At 34.5% G+C, this 19,149-nt stretch overlaps 2 protein-coding genes across 3 annotated transcripts in view; one reads left to right on the forward strand and one right to left on the reverse strand.

Annotated features, from left to right (window-relative positions):
* LOC145252734 (uncharacterized) overlaps positions 1-19,149 on the forward strand; it is a 676,168-nt gene that overhangs the window by 325,040 nt on the left and 331,979 nt on the right. The gene's annotated exons all lie outside the window — the stretch shown is intronic.
* LOC145252354 (uncharacterized) overlaps positions 1,284-19,149 on the reverse strand; it is a 58,441-nt gene continuing 40,575 nt past the window's right edge. Inside the window, exons 7-11 of the mRNA XM_080111755.1 lie at positions 17,984-18,087; positions 13,025-13,107; positions 8,609-8,652; positions 4,816-4,897; positions 1,284-1,400 (exon numbers count right to left, since the gene is read on the reverse strand). Coding sequence (XP_079967881.1) covers positions 1,284-1,400; positions 4,816-4,897; positions 8,609-8,652; positions 13,025-13,107; positions 17,984-18,087 — 430 coding nt within the window. The remainder of the gene's footprint in view (positions 1,401-4,815; positions 4,898-8,608; positions 8,653-13,024; positions 13,108-17,983; positions 18,088-19,149) is intronic.

The raw sequence follows: 19,149 nt of genomic DNA on the forward strand, positions 1-19,149 counted from the left end.
ATTTAGCCACTCTGATGAGTCGTAGACGACGAAACACATGTCAGTGTATAATTATATTTTAAAAATAATACATATGCCGCTCCCCATTTGGGGGTACCAAACTGATCAAAGGGAAAATTATTCCCAACTTGCATTTAGGTAAAAATGCACTTCCATATAAATAATTGAATTCATTCAATAAGTATCGTTAACAAAAACAAACAAACATCATCTGTATATATATATATATATATATATATGCTTATATTTATATGTAGATCTTTGCATTCATATATTTTTCCACATCTCAAGAATGTGGAAGCGACCAGAATGTAAGGGAGACAACTTCCTAAATATTCCAAGAAGGAATTCCCAGTGGAACTATACCACAATGTTATTGTCGCCAGACAAAAAAAAAACCTAAAACTTAACATTTTAGCATACCTCTGATTTTTTTTTTTTTTTTTTTTTTTTTTTTTTGAGTAGTAAGGTATTAATCCCAACCAAGGGCAACTTGTGGGTTCTCTTCTCCCACACTGACCGAGAACAGAGAAGATAAAGTGTAGCACCAGAACAGATACTACACCTGGTTCCTAGTTTTGAACTCTTATCAGATAAATAGTATCTGAGAAAATTTGTTATTTAATTTAATTTAATTTTAGCTTATTTTAACGAGATGACTTTTGTAAAGGATACAGTTATGTAAAAAATAAACTCAACTGTCTCATATATATATATATATATATAAACGTGCCAAAGTAGTGCTAAACTGGGATAGATATTATTAAATATGGATCCATTCAAAGTACGTGCTCAGCAACGTCGTTTCAGTTTCCAATGGTAAGCAAAATTCTACTTGATAAACTTATGCAAAAAAATAAGGATCGATTGTCACCCCAACGATAAATAAGGCACGTATATTCGAAACGTTCTCGAGTGGCCACTTGGCCTTGATAAGTGGTGATGCCTATGTAAAAAAAAAAAAGAAAAGCAAGTGGAAATTTTTTTTGTTGGATTCAAGAATGAGCCAAAACGAGAAAAGTTCTTCTGCTATCTACCCACCAACACCAAACGATGAAGCTAGCACTTAATTTTACCAAGATGTAGGGGATGACGTCACTTTTCTCTATATTACTCCACTTACTCTTGATCCACGTTATAATGCTGAGTGCTTAGTAATTAAAATCTTTTGGTGTATTTAGTATGACTTGATCGGAGATACAACCCGACAGTCGTGTAGCCAATTAGCAAACGATCTGTTATTCCAAGCTAAATTAATTCATCAGTTCGTTATTATCTATGGATCATGAGGAACAGAGAAATTTAAAAAACGCACCTGCACTTTTCAAAGAATTATCTCTCATTTCGGTTTTATCATCATTGTGTTTCTCAAAAGCTTCATCTATTATGAATTGTATAAACTGGAAAATTAAAAAATTAACAACAGTGTTAACATGTTTGTAGCAACATTGTTAACATGCTCGTAACAACATTGCTAACATGTTTGTAAGAATATTGTTAACATGTTTGTAAAAACATTATTAACATGTTTATAACAATATTGTAAGAGTTGTAACAACATTGTTAACATGTTTATCACAACATTGTTAACATGTTTATAACAACATTATTATCATGTTCGTAACAACATTGCTAACATGTTTGTAAGAATATTGTTAACATGTTTGTAAAAACATTATTAACATGTTTATAACAATATTGTAAGAGTTGTAACAACATTGTTAACATGTTTATCACAACATTGTTAACATGTTTGTAACAATATAATTAACATGTTTATAACAACATTGATAACATATTTGTAACAACATTGTAAACATGCTTGCAACAATATTGTAAACATGTTTGTAACAACATTATTAACACGTTTGTAACAACATTGTTAACATGTTTGTAACAACAATGTAAACATGTTTATACTAATATCGTTAGAGGTGTAACAACATTGTTAACATGTTTGTAACAACATTGTTAATATGTTTATAACAACATTGTTAACATGTTCATAACAACGTTGTTAGAGCTGTAACAATATTAACATGTTTGTAAGAACATTGCTAACATGTTTGTTACAATATTGTTAACATGTTTGTAAAAACATTATTAACATGTTTATAACAATATTGTAAGAGTTTAACAACATTGTTAACATGTTTATCACAACATTGTTAACATGTTTATCACAACATTGTTAACATGTTTGTAACAATATAATTAGCATGTTTATAACAACATTGATAACATATTTGTAACAACATTGTAAACATGCTTGCAACAATATTGTAAACATGTTTGTAACAACAATGTGAACATGTTTATACTAATATCGTTAGAGGTGTAAAAACATTGTTAACATGTTTGTAACAACATTGTTAATACGTTTATAACAACATTGTTAACATGTTCATAACAACGTTGTTAGAGCTGTAACAATATTAACATGTTTGTAAGAACATTGCTAACATGTTTGTAACAATATTGTTAACATGTTTATTACAACATTGTTAAACTTTTTATAACAATATTGTTAGAGTCGTAACAATATTGTTAGCATATTTATAACAACATTGGTAACATGTTGTTTACAATATTATTAACATGTTTATAACAACATTGTTAGCATGTTTGTAATAACATTAACATGTTTGTAACAATATTATTATAGTTGTAACAACATTGTTACCATGTTTGTGACCACATTGTTTTACTGTTTGTAACATCGTTGCTAATATGTATATAACAATTTTGTTAGAGTCCTAACAACATTGTGTGACATATTTATAGCAATATTGTTAACATGTTTGTAACAACATTGTTAACATGTTTATAACAACATTGTTAGAGTTGCAAGCATGACAATGGCTTTGTAAAATTTGTTTTATCTACTAACAATATAGAGTTGGTGTTTATGTTTTTGAAGCGAAACATTTACTATGACTATCCTTTAATTTGCTCAATTCAGTTTACAAAGACTTCCGGGCGGTTCCAAGTAGTTCGTATTCAAGCAGTATTCTGCATGGCATAGGCATTGACGGCTAAGTGGGTTCTCGACCATGCCCAAAGGTTTCACACAGACTAGCGGAGGGAAGGAGGCGTCTTACTTTCCCTTTGAAAGTAGCGCTGTCGTGCTACCCATAAGTAGTTATATATTGGCGAAGATTTGGATGTGAAATAGAGTGATGTATTGCCATAGCTTTCTTTGCAGTTGTACACACAATAATTTGCAGTTTCTTTCTGTCCGAGCAGTGCCCATACTGGGCGATTGTCTTGACCATTGTACTCGAAGGAATCTTTTGCCCATCAAGTTTTTAGGTCAAACCTTCCCTTGGCCATAATGCCGAAATAGCTTGTGTTATTAAAATTGGTTCCAATTGATATTTATTCTTACTCATACAATTTAACATAAAAACAGTTCAGTTTTTTTTTGTTTTTATTTTTTTGGTACATATGTACCAAAAAAATAAAAAAACAACGAACAAAGTTTGGAAAAAGGAAAATAATCAATTTCTTGTATGACTAAAAATAAATATAAACTTGAAACGGCTGTAAACAACTGTTTGTGTTTGCTGTTTATTTGGAATATGATTTGAGAATAATTTAAATTGTTAAAGTACAGTAAAACTTCTTTAATTTGAACTTCCTCTAAAGTTGGACTTCCTCTCATTTGGACTTCTTCTAAATCTGGACTTTCTCTAAACTTGAACTGTCTCGTCATTGAAATTGTATTAGCATATTTGATGCGGAGTTGCAGTAAAACTGTTTACATGGTTTAGTCAGATATTGCGCAGAAATGTTATTATTGGTACTATGTAATTAATGTAGATTAGCTATTGATAATTAATTTACACTAACTGTAAATTTTTTTTCAGATTGCTATATTTAAAATAGTGTAAAACAACCCATCACAATGGCTTGCAACTCTAAAATCAGAGAATACATCTGGTCTAGAAAAAATTCTTGAAACCAAACGGTTACCGACCAACCATGCTGTTCTTAAATCACTTAATGCAAATGATGTTAAAATGTGGGTGCAACAAGATGAGGAAACTACTGATCAATATCCTGAAGGCAGTAATGGTGATGAAAATAGCGACAGCTCCCATTCTCTTGACCCTAATGTAAATAACCAAGAATACTCTGATGAAGCAATATCATGGGATGATGCAGAAAAGTCTATGGAGACGATTATAAAATTTCTAGAAAAAAGTCCTTACTTTAGTGACAACTATGTTTTGCAAGCAATGTCATTCCGAAGAGATATAATCATAAAGAAGCTACAGAACCAAGAAATTGTAGATTTTCGTGATCACTTACGCAATACAATGGCATCGCCCGAGAGCTCAATTGATGAAAATAGAAACTGCAATGAGACTCATTCAATGAATAAATTTTTTTAAAAAAACTGTATTTTACATAAATGTATGATTTCTGTAGATTATAATTTAGGCAATAAATACCTAACAAGTAAGAGTAGATTTAATTTATTTTCAATGTTTTTGTTCCTGGTAATAATATTTAACAATTCTTACTTGCCATATATCGTAAACTCAACTTAATATATACTTGAAGTATCATATAGCAATGAATTTCATTTACTATTTCTTAATTCTTAGAAAATTAAAGTTAACTGCAGCACATATTTTTATCACGAAACTTGAACAGCATCCTCTAATTTGAACGAAGTGGATGTTCAAATTATAGGAGTTATACTGTAATTCATAATAATTTTTGCATTTTAACCATTTTAAAATATTCACAAAAAGCTTGACAGAAAATGAAACAGAACAAAATTCTGATATAAAAAAAAAAGTTCACCTCCTTTAAGACAGCAGCATAAACTTCCGGTTTGTTATTAAGTTTAATTTCCTTTTTAGTCTCGACATTCATAGAACTTTGGCTGCAAGAGAAAAGTGATTAGAGTTGTCATTAATGTGTATAAAAGGAAACGGTACTTTTAATTCTAACCCAATTTTTTTTTATTTGTATTGAATATTGATATGTTATTCAAAAGTTTTAATAAAATAATCAATCACTAGTAAAAAAAGAATAAATAAAAGCAAATAATCTGTATGTCACGTAGAAATGAGAAATACATGCGAGAAGTCTTAGATTTTCTGGATGATATCATAATAGACATGGCGTTGCTTCTGGCGATAACTAGGAAGATGCGCTGAAACATGTAAGCATTCTATTGGGGCTTGTCCCGACAAGTTGATATCATTCGTCTAATGTCTCATATGAATTTGGAAGTATTGTGATCGAGGATTCTTGACGCTTTGAGTGATATAGAATGGAAAATGAAATGGTTGGTTTCTGTCTTTTTTTTCTGATTTCTATGAACTGAACAGCAGATTCTGCAATTCTTGTCATCATGAAAGGATCAAAGCAAGTGACATCTATCTTCTATATATATAAAAGGCAAAATGGGTGTGAGCGTTTGTATATGTCTGCGAAATGCTTTTCAGATTGGGGTTCTGTTGTTGGTTAAATTCTGCAAGAAGTTTTCCTATACTTCCGAGATCATAATATCTGAGATTCGCAAACAGACGCCATTTCTTTCCTTTTTCTTTTTGATTGAGTTAAAAAGAAATCCCACCATGCTGTCATCTCGAGTGTCTGTTTTTTTTTTTCATATAATAAAGCGAAACTATTTGAATGTAAACCACAGAAAGTGGGAAGCTTACCTAGCCCCTGGCCAGGTTTAAAAGCAGTGTTCATTTTTGCGCATGCATGGCAACTCCTATGATTCTTAAGTTAATTACCAACTCATTGAATTCACTGTCCTCTTTGGCCTAATTGTTAGCGAGGAAGACTACTTATCTTACGTTTTCGAGTTCGATCCCACCTCTCTTTTTAAAAATTTTTTATTTCATCCTTGTGCCGAACAAAAGTTAATTACCAACTTATTTCATCCTTGTGCCGGACAAAAGTTAATTACCAACTCATTGAATTCCCTATCCTCTTTGGCCTAATGGTTAGCATGGAAAACTAATTGCCCACCTCTCTATCTTTTTTTTTTTTAACCACATGGAAGCCATTCTTAACATCGCTTTGTCCTTGTGCGAATATCCTCCACTCAGGCAATGCCAAGTACTCCCTGCTAGTCCCATATAAAGCAAAGAGTGTCATGTCATCTGACTAGACTGACTGGTTCAAGAATTGATACAAAATCAGAAGAACTCAGACCTCGTTTGTCTTAAACACAAAAGTACAAAAACGTCAGTTAGTAACATTGTGGTTCTGGTATAGCTTTTGAACAAAACAAAACCAACTTTTTGTTCAATATATTCTTACAAGTAGCCTTCAACTGTCTAAAGTCGTTTTTGTTGACACCCCTCCATGGGATTAATGGACTATCTCATGACGTCACTTCCTCTGATGACGTCACTTTCGGTAGCGAGTACCGGTGCCCGGCAGTCAGAGATTGGTATGCGGCCAAGGAGGTTGTGTGCAAATGCCTAACAGTTGAGGAATGGTATTGCTCAACCCGCTTTGCCTGTAATATATGTGAATACATGTTTGTTTCTAAAAGTCCTGTGTTCCTTTAGTGTTATTACCATTTAATTTTGTTTCTTTTTTTTTGTTTTTTGTTTTTTGTTTTTGTTTTTTTTGTTTTTGTTTTTTTTTGTTTTGTTTTTTTCAGCAAATTGAACTGCTGTAGGGCTGGGACTGACAGCAGATTCTGTAATTACTGACGGCATGAAAGGATCTACACAAATGGCATCCAAAATGATTTTACCTCTTAAAGCAAAGAGCATCATGTCATTGGGATTGCGGCCATCGCCTCTGTCTAGGGCGACTGATTTGAAAATTAATGGAAACCTTACAGAATTGAACTAGATCATTGAGTTCAGAGTAACAATGCAGATGACCAATGCTGAATCTGCAAGAAATGAGGTACAAGGCAGTTTTTTGTTCATACACAAACAGAAATATGTGATTGGTTTACAAAAAACAATAGGCAGACTACACATGATTGAGGCAGTACCTTTTATGATGTTAATACTTGAGTTTGTAATCCCATGTTAGTCTAAAAGATTTTTTTAACTGGATATGTGTATGTATCTATATGGATATATGTATCTATATGGATATAAATATGTATCTATATGGATATGTGTATATATCTATATGGATATGTGTATATATCTATATGGATATGTATATGTATCTATATGGATATGTATATGTATCTATATGGATATGGATATGTATCTATATGGATATGGATATGTATCTATATGGATATGGATATGTATCTATATGGATATGGATATGTATCTATATGGATATGGATATGTATCTATATGGATATGTATATGTATCTATATGGATATGTATCTATATGGATATGTATATGTATCTATATCGATATGGATATGTATCTATATCGATATGGATATGTATATGTATCTATATGGATATGTATTCTATAAATTTACAAAAATGAACATTAAAAAAATAACATAAAAATGCATAAATATTTTTTAAAATCAAGTCACCATTTTTTTTCTTTAGATAATTTGCAAAAAAAATAAACAAAGGATAAATCGACAAATTATTTTTTACTAGTAGGACTCCCCCCCCCCTATTTCTTGTGAGATTTCTCTAACAAGGTTTTTGCCCCTGGCAGAATGGAAGAAAACCAAACAGAAATTACAACAAGCTCACCTTAAGACTTCAATGTAAATTTTATTAAAGTAAAGAAGGTCCATGTTGCAAAACATGAGTCATCTTCAGCTATCAGCCACTATGGGCGGGTAACGACCCGGAAAGGATTAATAGTTCAGCTTTGATAAAGGCTGGGTAGAATTCCCGTTGATGAAGTAGTGCGCAGGTTGGAGATGTAGAGGTGACTTCCAAGATGGATGCTTCTAGCTGGGCATATACGAGGAGTCCTTGTAGAATCAGTCCAATGGCAGACAAGGCAGGTCAAACCATAGACCTTAAATTCGTCTTGACAGACATTAAATTGTAGCACAAGCATGCAAATATAATTCGCCCTTCTTAAGGGCATTGGTAATTGCAATGATAATGTTCCGCTCCACGTTTAGACATTTAAAACGTGTTGAAGCAGCAAAGTATTTTTCGCTACCTCAATTCAAGTGAGAAATCCACATGTGTCCAACGCTACATCTTTTTGGATTCTGATCTGAAAAGGGAATTTGACACCGAGAACATTCTCGGCAGTTAGTTATAACATGCAATTTGATTAGTTAAAATAATTTGTGGGCGGAGAAACCGTCCAATAAAAAGCTTACTTATTTCTGCAGAATTTTTTACATTCTTTCAAATATTCCCTTTTTTATGTAACACTCTGCTGACTTTTTTCTTCAGTGAAGACAATAATCATATTATAATAATAATATTGGAAGACAAGATTACGTACAGGAGGTCACTCACATGCTCTTGTTCGGGGTTAACAAATTGGCCTTTTTAACGCCAACTTTTATGAATTTGGCTTTTTAAAAGTTGTTTTTTTTAAAGTTTGGCCTTTTTTAAAGTGTAACATACGGACTAATAAAGGAAGGAACGAGCAGAATATTATATCGATTAAAAACATAATTTCAGAAAGTAACCTTGAAAAGGTTTGTAAAATTAAACTTACCTCCTGAATGAGCTGTGGGCAGGCAAGAAACCGCCGTTCAAAGTCTGGAAGAAAAATTGAAATTATAAATAAGTGAACTCATGTGTAATAGGTAAGCAAGAGTGACCTCCCTTATTATATAATTATCTCCCCCTTGAACGATTCCTCACGTCTTCTGGAACGAATCAACAAAGACAAGAAACAAACATTTCTTAAATTATGGTGCTTCTTTAGCTGGGGATACCAATCAGTACAAATATTTCAAATTGCGATTTACGGAACGGACCAGAAATCGCCGAGCTGTCACAAAATATTCAATTAATATTGGTATTAGATTAGGCACCGCCAAAATTGGGGGGGCAGGTCAGTACTTTTTGACGGACCGTCTTTTTAAAAATCTACCAAAAATCAGGTAATTATCCGATCAATACGAAATTTTCAGCGATTATTAGGAGAAGAATGAACTTTATAACAGTGTACTTATTTTTCATAAACGATATTTATATATATTTTTTTTTTTTTTGCTTACAAAACCCCCCCTTGTTTTGAAGTGGGAACAAATATGCTTAAAATAATCATCTGAAACTGAACAAAACATATTGTGTTGTTGTAAGGGACAGAATTATAGATAAAAAAAAAAAAAAAAAATTGCTTGCATACCTTATTTTGACGTCTGAATATCAGAACTTCGATTGTGTTTAATTATCCCGCTTTTGAGTGTTGAAGTGTGAAATTCGGTGAATATGTTAAGTAAAATAATTAATTTAAGTTAAGCAAAACAAAAAAAAAATTTTTTTAATATTTATACGAAAAAAGCCATTTTAAAATTTTTGATAAATAAATTAACAATTTTTTTTTAGCGAGCCGAATAATGCATGACCATTATTAAACAGGGCATGCTTTGAATAATTGATATAAAAAAAAAAAATTCGATAAATGTTGTGCCCTTTGTGTTAAAACTAGCATCATTTTTTTCGATCCCGTTTGAAAACGTTTGCCGCCTTTCGACTACGGTGGACCAAACGCGCTGAAATAATTTTTTTTTATTCTGCTTTAAATTGCCCCCCCCCCATTTTGGGGAGTCTGGCCCCCACACACATATACATTAAAAACCAAACTCATACAAATGGTCACCCATCTGGTACTGGCCAGCCTCAGCTTTATAATACATTGAAATTTTCGTCACTGAAAAATAAGTTTTTTTGGCCTGTTTGGTCTTCCATAGTTTTCTTCTTATAATCCGCAAACGTAAACAGAGTCGATCTCGACTCTACATGAACGCGAAATATCTGGTTACCTATATGAATAAGTGGAATTATTTGAAATTCAGGTACTTATATTATAATATTTTTGGATATTCTCTTAGAAAATCATCCTAAATCTTAGTTAGACAATAAATAAATAAATTAATTATTTCAAAAACCTTTTTTTTAAATATTTAAGTACGTTTTTTGTGCAAGACAAAAAATGTCAATTGTTAACTTTTTGGGAAAATTTAACATTTAAAATTTAATTAAAAATAGTAGAAAAAGTTTTACATTATTCTGTTTTCTATATGATAAAATTCAGGGTTTTATCTTTCTGGAAAAAAAAAAAGTTACTCAGAAATAATGGATTTTAATAAATGTAATTTAGTTTTAAAAAACAACAACAACTTCATTTTGCGGCCATTTTTGGCGGTGCCTATATTAGATGAAACAAATTTTTAATTTTTTTTTTTACTTTAGACTAGGATCAATTAGTCTCCCCCCCCCCCACATACACACCATATTAAGAATTGGGTTTCCCTCAGTCTAGAAGGATCTCTCATTCACTACCTTAGAACAAAACAGCTATTACGCTTTGAAGTATTTATTTGCAGAAAATATGAAATAAAAAAAAACATTTACATTCAAAAGAAGTCAGATACAAGGACATCAAAAGTGCTGGGAAAAGGGGGAGCAGGTCATTGGTAATCGTTGGTCTAAAGTGATAAAAATGTCTATCCTACTTATAACTAGAATTGTATCAGTCACCACAATATCACATTTACATTATGAAATCTGCATGAATTGAAATATAAATATATTTCAATTCATGCAGATTTCGTATGTATTATTACAGAGCCAATTCCCTCTTGAATATTATATTGTACCTACTATATAGTAGTGAGTTGAAAAGTTAAAGAAAAAAAAAACTGACTTGATCTGAATGTCATCAGCTAGAATCGAAACCAAAACATGTAGCACTCCAGCCGTATTCCATACTAATGCTACTACCGGGAGACCGGTATGAAAGATTAAATATTAAACAAGCGTATTTTATGATCGATCAAGGCCGGGCACCCCACCCCCCACTAGTAATAAATATATTTGAACCCAGCCAAAAAAATAATAAAAGTGCAGGAAAGTTCATATAGTCTATTAATTGTGAGACAGGCATATTTTCAAGCGGCATGATGAGTTTTTGATACGTGTTAGTATTTCTTGCAGGTATTTCTGTTTTTATTTTCTTGGGGTTTTTTTGTTTTTTGTTTTTTTGTTTTTTAGTCTATTAGAAAATGCGATGAGTAGTGCAATATGTGGATAGTTGATGACAGAATCTGCACCAAGGTGCAACTTCTGCTTTGATTGCCTCAGTCTAGAAGGATTTCTTCTTCACAAACCGTGAATAAAACAGATGAAGTGTAGCATCAGAACAGATACTACACTTTTAATTATTTATTTGCTACGAGGCAAAAACTACAATTTAACAAATTAGGCACAAGGCCATCAAAATTGTGGAACGTTTTTTGTCCATCCTATTTTTAGGAGTTTTACTGCTTTTAGGGCACAACCTAATAAAATAAATAATTGCAATACAAGCTTCTGAAATGACGAACGCAACAACTTCATAAAAGCTAACACAGAAAAGGTTTATTACGGAGAATGTTCATCGGGTGATATGTTTCTGGTAAAAAGCTGGACTCCAGCTACCTGGTGCTATCACGGTAGTTCTTATTTACAATGCCTCCCCACGGGACAGAGTTAGACACCAAGGTCGTTTTTTAACGTGGGGAAAAGGAACAAAAATAAAAATTGTCTCAGTCGTGAAGGATTTCTCCTCCACTGACAGAGAACAAGAAATTGAAGTGCAGCATCGGAAGAACAGATACTACACTTTGAGGTATTTATTTGCTCCCCCACTGAGCAAATTAGGCACAAGGCCGATTTTTAAAGTGAGAAGTGGAGGGGAAATGGGGACCAACTCCCCGGGGAGTAGGGGAGCTGGATAGTGACAATTGGTATGAAGGGTTGCCCCTACATTGACCAAGGTCTTATATGTGGGATTTCCCCCACATATGGTCTTTGCTTGCAGTATCTGCCGGAACAGATACTACACTTTCATCCTGGCCTGAAGGCCAAGATACTACACTTTGTATTTATTTGCTTCCCCACTGAGCAAATTAGGCACAAGGCCGTTTTTTAATGTGGAGAGAGAGGGAGGGGGGAGGGAAAGGGGGGATCCAGCTCCCGAGAGGTGGGAAATGGGAGTTGGATAGTAACTGTGGTCTGTAGGGTGATCCCTACATTGACTAAGTTCAGATATGTGGGGTTACCCCCACATATGGTCTTTGCTAGTCATAGCTAGTCTTTGCTTGCAGCATCTGCCGGAACAGATACTACACTTTGAGATATTAAATCTTTTATTCATGTTAAAAAATACAGTCAAAATCAACGATGAACAAAAAACTTAGGCACCCGAGGGCCAAGTAGTTGTAGTTATTCCAGTGGAATCGTCAATACCAGTTGAAATAACACCAAGGTGGAGAGAGCAAAGAAAAGGGGTCCGTTCGGTTTGGTGTCTCTCTCAGTAAGGAAGAGTTCTTATGCTTCAAACCGGATGCTGGCCAATTTCCTAGGGGAAACAAAAGGATCAATGCGCTGCACCCCTGATTGGTCAATATGTGGCCAAATAGCACAGGGGAGAGGCATTGGTTCATAAAAGAAAAAAGTTCCATTTATTTCTGCTATAAGTTTCTAAATATCTTGCTACTAAACTGAAACTTTATATAGTGGTTGAAATGAGTTAGAAAAAACAAATTGAAAAGAAAAAGTTATTTATTTTATTTAAAAATCAAAATATTGGCCCTCCTATAAATAGGACAGTTGGTACATATGATATAGTTTTAAAAAAATCAAGAGGTTATACATTCAAGATAAAATTTATATATTATGTTGGGGAGTAAAGCAGTTCAGTTCACCCAAAGAGTTACATTGCACTTTTGGTAATAAGTTAGTGGTTTACTGTTGCAAGACTCATTTATATAAGTTCATACATCATCCAACAAATAGAATTTTTGCAAATTTCACAAGAATTGTTAAGAAGGTTCCAACAAAAAATTGGTGAATATAAATGAATTTTATCCTTTCTTTAGAGTAATTATGCAGCAAGCCGTACGAAGGGCGTTACTCTTACCTTAATTTTTATTTGACCAGACGACATTGTTAATTGGTTGCTGCTGCTGCTTGTATTTGTTGCATACATATCTAATAGGCTAGCTGCAAATGAAAGAAACAGAAAAATATCAAGATGGAAAAAAAAAAAAATAGGCATACACAATCGCCTCCCCCAACTTCATAAAATGGGAATTATATCAAAGGCGGCAGATCACTCATATAAGAGAGCATGGACGTGCAAATGCTGAGCTGTGTGCAAAGAAAAAGACTATAAAAAGGAGAGAGAGGACATTAGAGAGAATGATCACGTTAGAGACGTGGATGACGTCATAGCCGTAATGAGAAGTCATGCATAGCGGGAGTATGAGGTCATTGTTACAAAAAAAGAAATCGAGTTATTATTTGTCCTATATTCCTTGTAACCTACTGGTACAATGTGGGGGTTTCATGTGTAAACATGTACTATGTTACACTCCTAGCTAGAGTCTTCAAAAATATTTTTAATCGATTTTAATATTTAATCCTATAGACATTTCTTATTTTGACTAGTAGAGGAAATAGGAGGAACTAACCCTCCCACGGCAGAGGTACTCCTCCTCCCACTCATGGACACCGAGAATAAAGTTAAGAAGACACAAGAAGGAAATTATATTGAAATAAACAGTTCACTCATTGCTGAAGGCAGTTCTTGTTCTTAAAAATGTTTAATTTGCAACCGCTTTTAATATTTAATATGAATCACATTTCTTATTTTGATTAGTAATGTCTTTTTTTCCAAAAGAGTAACCACTTATCAAGGCCCAGAGTCCACTCGAGGCTAAGGGTTAATAAGTATACATTAGTCAATGGGATAGTGACATAGTAATTGTTAGTAGTGAAAATTTTCTTTTTTTTTTACATAGGCATCACTACTTATCAAGGCCAAGAAGCCACTTAAGGATAAGGGTTAAAGAATATACAATAGAAATTGGACAATATAGTAATCGTTAGTAATGGAAATTCGGTAAATTTGTTCACTTATATGGAACGGCTCATCAAAAACTTGTTTACGTTAAACTTGAAGACAACCATATTGTAGTCAGCTTGAAAGCAGGAAAACGGAAGACAATTCCAGAGGCGTGCAGTTCTAAGAAAGAAGATTTGCTCATGGAATCTATGTTTAGGTTTAGGCACAGATAAAGAGTGTGGGAAATTAGTGATAGTATTTTCTGCTAGACGGGTGTTGCTTGTGAAAATTTGGCGAGGGGGGGGACCATAGATTGGAGTTCAGACGAGCACTTTCCATGAAAATAGTGATAAAGCAGAGACAGGCTTGCACCGTCTCTTCTGTAGGAAAGAGGTTCCAGGGAAGAGAAAAGGGCATCCCCCTCTAAGTTATGAAGTCTATTTTGAATGCTGTCAAGGCAGGATAAGCTGCTTCTAGCAACTCCTGCCCAGATTTTATATGATATAATTGAACCAAATTACTTTCTATGGCACACTCAAGTTGTTATAACTTCTTCATTAGTAGCTGATTTCTCCCACACAAAAACCATTTAACTTTGCTTGATGCCTACCCATTGCCCCGAATCAAAGATCTTGTAAACCAAATAGTCCAGTATCGTATCTTCAATATAATTGACTTGTCTAAAGCATACTATCAGATTGAAATTTGACCCTCAGATCGACCCTATACAGCCTTTCAAGCTGGAAATCGTCTATATCAATTGAAACGAATACCCATGGGTGTCACAAATGGGGTTTCTGCATTTCAACGTTTCATGAATTCTTTTATTCCTGATAACAGATTGTCTGGAACCCTTTCTTATTTGGACGACATAACAATTTGTGCATGACGTAAATTTGGAGCATTTCTTAAAGGCTGTCTCTACACACAACCTTGAAATAAACCAGGAAAAGTCAAAGATTTCACTTTGTTCTATTAACGTACTTGGATATAAATTTGTAATGGAACTCTTCAACCCAATCCTGAGCATTTGAAACCTAATTTACATTTTTTTTTTCTCTCCTTCCAACTCCAAATCGTTCAAAAGGTATCTTGGTATGTTTGCTTACTATGCAAAATGGATACCTAATTCATGTTCATCCGAAACTCACAACACCTCTTCTGTGAGAAAGAGGTTGCAGGGAAGAGAAAAGGACATCCCCTACGAGGCTACGAAGTCTATTTTGAACTCTATCAAGGCAGGATAAGTCCTTTCTAGCAGCTCCTGCCCAAATGTGGCAACAGTACTCCATCCTTGGATGTACCTGGCTCTTATATAGATAGGGAATTGCATCAGCAGTGAGATATCTGCTGGATCGATAGAAGGATCCCACGATTTTTCCAGTGGAATGTATGTTTTCCATTTAAGATCAGGAGTAAAGATCAAGCCCAGAAGCTTGTTAAAACATGAGGCCTCCCCAAGACAAGAGCCATTCATTTCAATTGGTGCCAGATGGGGATCAGAGCGTTGATGATGTAAAGATAGAAGCTTGCTTTTAGATGCATTAAAAGTAACAAGCCACCTCTTTCCCTATTGTACCACTTGCTCGAGATCAGAGGAAAGAGAATCAGAGAGAACTTGGTCGTTTAGGGTCTTAGATGTGCTACCATAGATAGTAGTGTCATCAGTATAAATGTCTACAAACGATGTTAAGATGTGATTTGGAAGATCATTAATGTAGATCAGAAAGAGAGTTGAGCCCAGGATGGATCCCTGAGGGACCTCAGCATTAATACGGAGAGCTTCTGATTTCTGCCCATCAACAACTACTCTTATGAACCTATCAGAGAGAAATGATTTAATAATTGAGAAGACATTTCCAGCTATATTGTAGCAGGAGATCTTATTAAGTAAACCTTTATGCCATACTCTATCAAAGGCCTTTGATATGTCAAGAGCAATTGCCCTAGAAAGGCCTGTCGAGATTCGCTAATCCTATGAGATATAACTGTAAGCACATCTGCTGTAGATCTAGCAGAACGGAAACCATATTGCGTGACACTAAGAAGGTTATTTTTGTTGAGATGGTTGATTACTTCTCTATTTAACACAGATTCAAGCAACTTACTCATAACGCACAGGAAACTTATTGGCCTATATTGAGAGGGAGATGAGCGATCATCTGAATTCTTAAATACAGGGCATACTGATGAGATTTTCCAGGGTGATGGGAAGCAATTATATTTAAGATAACATTTAAGCAGTTTTGTAAGGATAGGCGCTAGTTCTGGTTGAAGTCTTTTGAGTATTATAATTGGAATACCATCAGGGCCGGTTGCTTTACTGGAATCAAGGTTCTTGATTAGCTTGGCAATATCACGTATAGATATTTGTATATCACATAGCGTGTTTTCTGATACAGGAGGAAATATTGGAGGATGGCGGCTTTGGTCGCAAAGGGTAGAATTAGCTGCAAAGTTCTTGGCAAAGAGTTTGGCTTTGTCTGATGCTGACAAGATTACCTCAGAACCATTTATGATAGTTGGGATAAAGCACACGCTTCTGTTCAGGATCCTGTTTGCTATTTGCCAAAACTGGTGGGAACCAAGCCACTGCTCAGCTACTTTGGACTTGACAGACTGGGCATACAACTCTCTTGCATTCTTTATTACTTTCTTACAGTGGTTGCTTGCAGTCCTGAAAGAGGCTTTAGTCTCAGTACATCTATTACGTTGGAAGCAATGGAAAAAGTGATTTCTGTGTGCAATGGCAGCAGCACATTCTGGAGAGAACCATGGCTGGCTGTTAGGTTTTGCTGAAACTTATTCGAGGGTATGAAACGGTCTATACCTACAATTAACCATTCCGTCCAGTCTGATACTATAGAAGACACATCCTTTTTAAACATGGAACGCAGAGGTAGATTGATATAAATGTACAGAAACTATCCCAGTCAGCCATAGAGTATCGATATACTTATTACATTTCAATTTTATCTTAACTGATACAACAGAGTGGTCGGAAGATCCAAGTGGAAACAACGGAAGCTGAACACAGTTCAGGCCAAGTTGTGAGAAAAAGGTCTAGGAGACTTGCATACTGGCCGTCAGTATCGGGCATATGGGTGGGTTCGTGAACAATCTGGTAAATTGGATTACTTAAGGGGTACGGCTCATCAAGAACTTCTTTACGTTGGATTTGAAGACGACGATCTCATAGTCAGCTGGAAGCAGCCAAATGGAAGAGAGTTCCACAGGTGTGCAGTTCTAAGAAAGAAGCTTTGTTCATGGAATCTACGTTAAGGTTTAGGCACGGATAAAGAGTGGGGGAAATTACTGATAGTGTTTTCAGCTAGACGAGTGTTTCTCATGAAAGTTTGGCGAGGAGGAGGGGGGCATAGATTGGAGATCAGACGAGCACTTGCCATGAAAATAACAATAAAGCAGAGACAGGCTTGCAACGTCTCTTCTGTGAGAAAGAGGTTGCAGGGAAGAGAAAAGGGCATCTCGCACTAGGCTACAAAGTCTATTTCGAACTCTGTCAAGGCAGGATAAGATCTTTCTAGCAGCTCCTGCCCAGATGTAGCAACAGTACTCCATCCTTGGACGTACCTGGCTCTTATATAGGTAAACAGTTGTATCAGCAGTGAGATATCTACTGGATTAATAAAAGGATCCACCCATTTTCCCAGCAATCTTGGCAACAGATTTGATGTACGTGTTCCATTTCATATCAGGAGTAATGGTCAAGCCTAGGAGCTTGTCAAAACATGGAGCCTTCCCAAGACGAGAGCCATTCATTTCAATTGATGCGAGATGCAGTAGGAGGACCTAACCCTCGCAGTCCACTAGGCTCATCTAAAAGATCGTTTTTATAGTGAATGAATAGAATCCAAACAAGCCATGAGAAAACAATAAGAAATGTTTTTTTTCTTTTTTGCTAAACATGGCAACTTATACACCTGGAGAAGGTCGAAGGTTGTGCAAATAACACTCAATATGAGAACATTTGTCCGATTGATCCAAATAATACAAATAAGAAACAACACTTACCAAGCGTCCACACTCCAGTGGTGAGCAACAAAAACAATATGGAGAGACGATAAAAAAGTTGACGCGGAATAACATTGTCAACAAGATGAGAGACATAACCAGACCTGCAGAAAGAAAAACCGTAAAGGGAGCGTTTATATCATTTATTTACTATTTAACATACATAATTCAAAATATAATTATTAGACTATAAAAGTTCAATTTTATGTGCATTAAAACTTAATGCAAAGATGGGTTTTTTTTTGTGCTCTCCTGCCTATTCTAAAAGAATCTGTTTCACCTGCAAGTTTTAAAACACCTTTGTGTAGATATCAGGAACATCCGGGAAATTCGATTGGATGTCGTGCTAGCTTGGCTGGCTGAGAGCAGGCTCCTAGAGTTCTCTCAAATTGATGAAATTGTAAGGACAGAAACCATCCTCACCTCCACTTCCTGTTTTGCTATCATTTTCATTTCAAAAGGCGAGTATGGCTGATGACATATGGAGAGAAAAGGAACAAAGTAAAAATTATAGACAAAGAAAAATGGTGGAGAATCAGATATCTCAAAAAAAAAAACAGCGTCTATGTTGATTGACAATGACCTTCTAAATAGACCTAAGCATAAAATTAAATACAATATGTCACTGTGAGTACTCTGGAAAGGTAACGTTCTCATAGAAATAGTTTTATTTGACTTTTTAACAAAAACAGTTATCTGGTGCCATCAGATCAGGATGTCCGAAGATATTGGCTTCTTGACCTAAACTACACCAAACATTGATATTATTGGTTTTTTCTTTTCCCTTTTGAAAACTTAATAACGTTCTGCAAAGCCAAAAACAAACGCAACAATGTCCTTTACAAAACAAGCAAACCAAATACCACAAATAAATATTTGAAGATATAAAGAACTTGAAGCATAAAAACTTTTATGAAAATAACTGAATTTTGGATTAAATAATCCGAAAAGGAGTAATATGCCATAAAACAAGCCAACCAAACCATGAATAAATATTTGAAGAACTTGACAAAAATGTAACCCAAAAAGGCTTGATATACCGTAAAACAAAACAACCAAATCAAACCACATTCTGTTTCTGAATTTTTGAGATGAGGATTGATTATTCATATTATTTGGATTCTTTGGACTACTGTTCTCATCTTGTGTGTCATTTTGCACAATGT

The sequence above is a fragment of the Euprymna scolopes genome, chromosome 29, assembly GCF_053919585.1.
Source record: "Euprymna scolopes isolate OS-2025 chromosome 29, ASM5391958v1, whole genome shotgun sequence".
Taxonomy (NCBI): Eukaryota; Metazoa; Mollusca; class Cephalopoda; order Sepiida; family Sepiolidae; genus Euprymna; species Euprymna scolopes.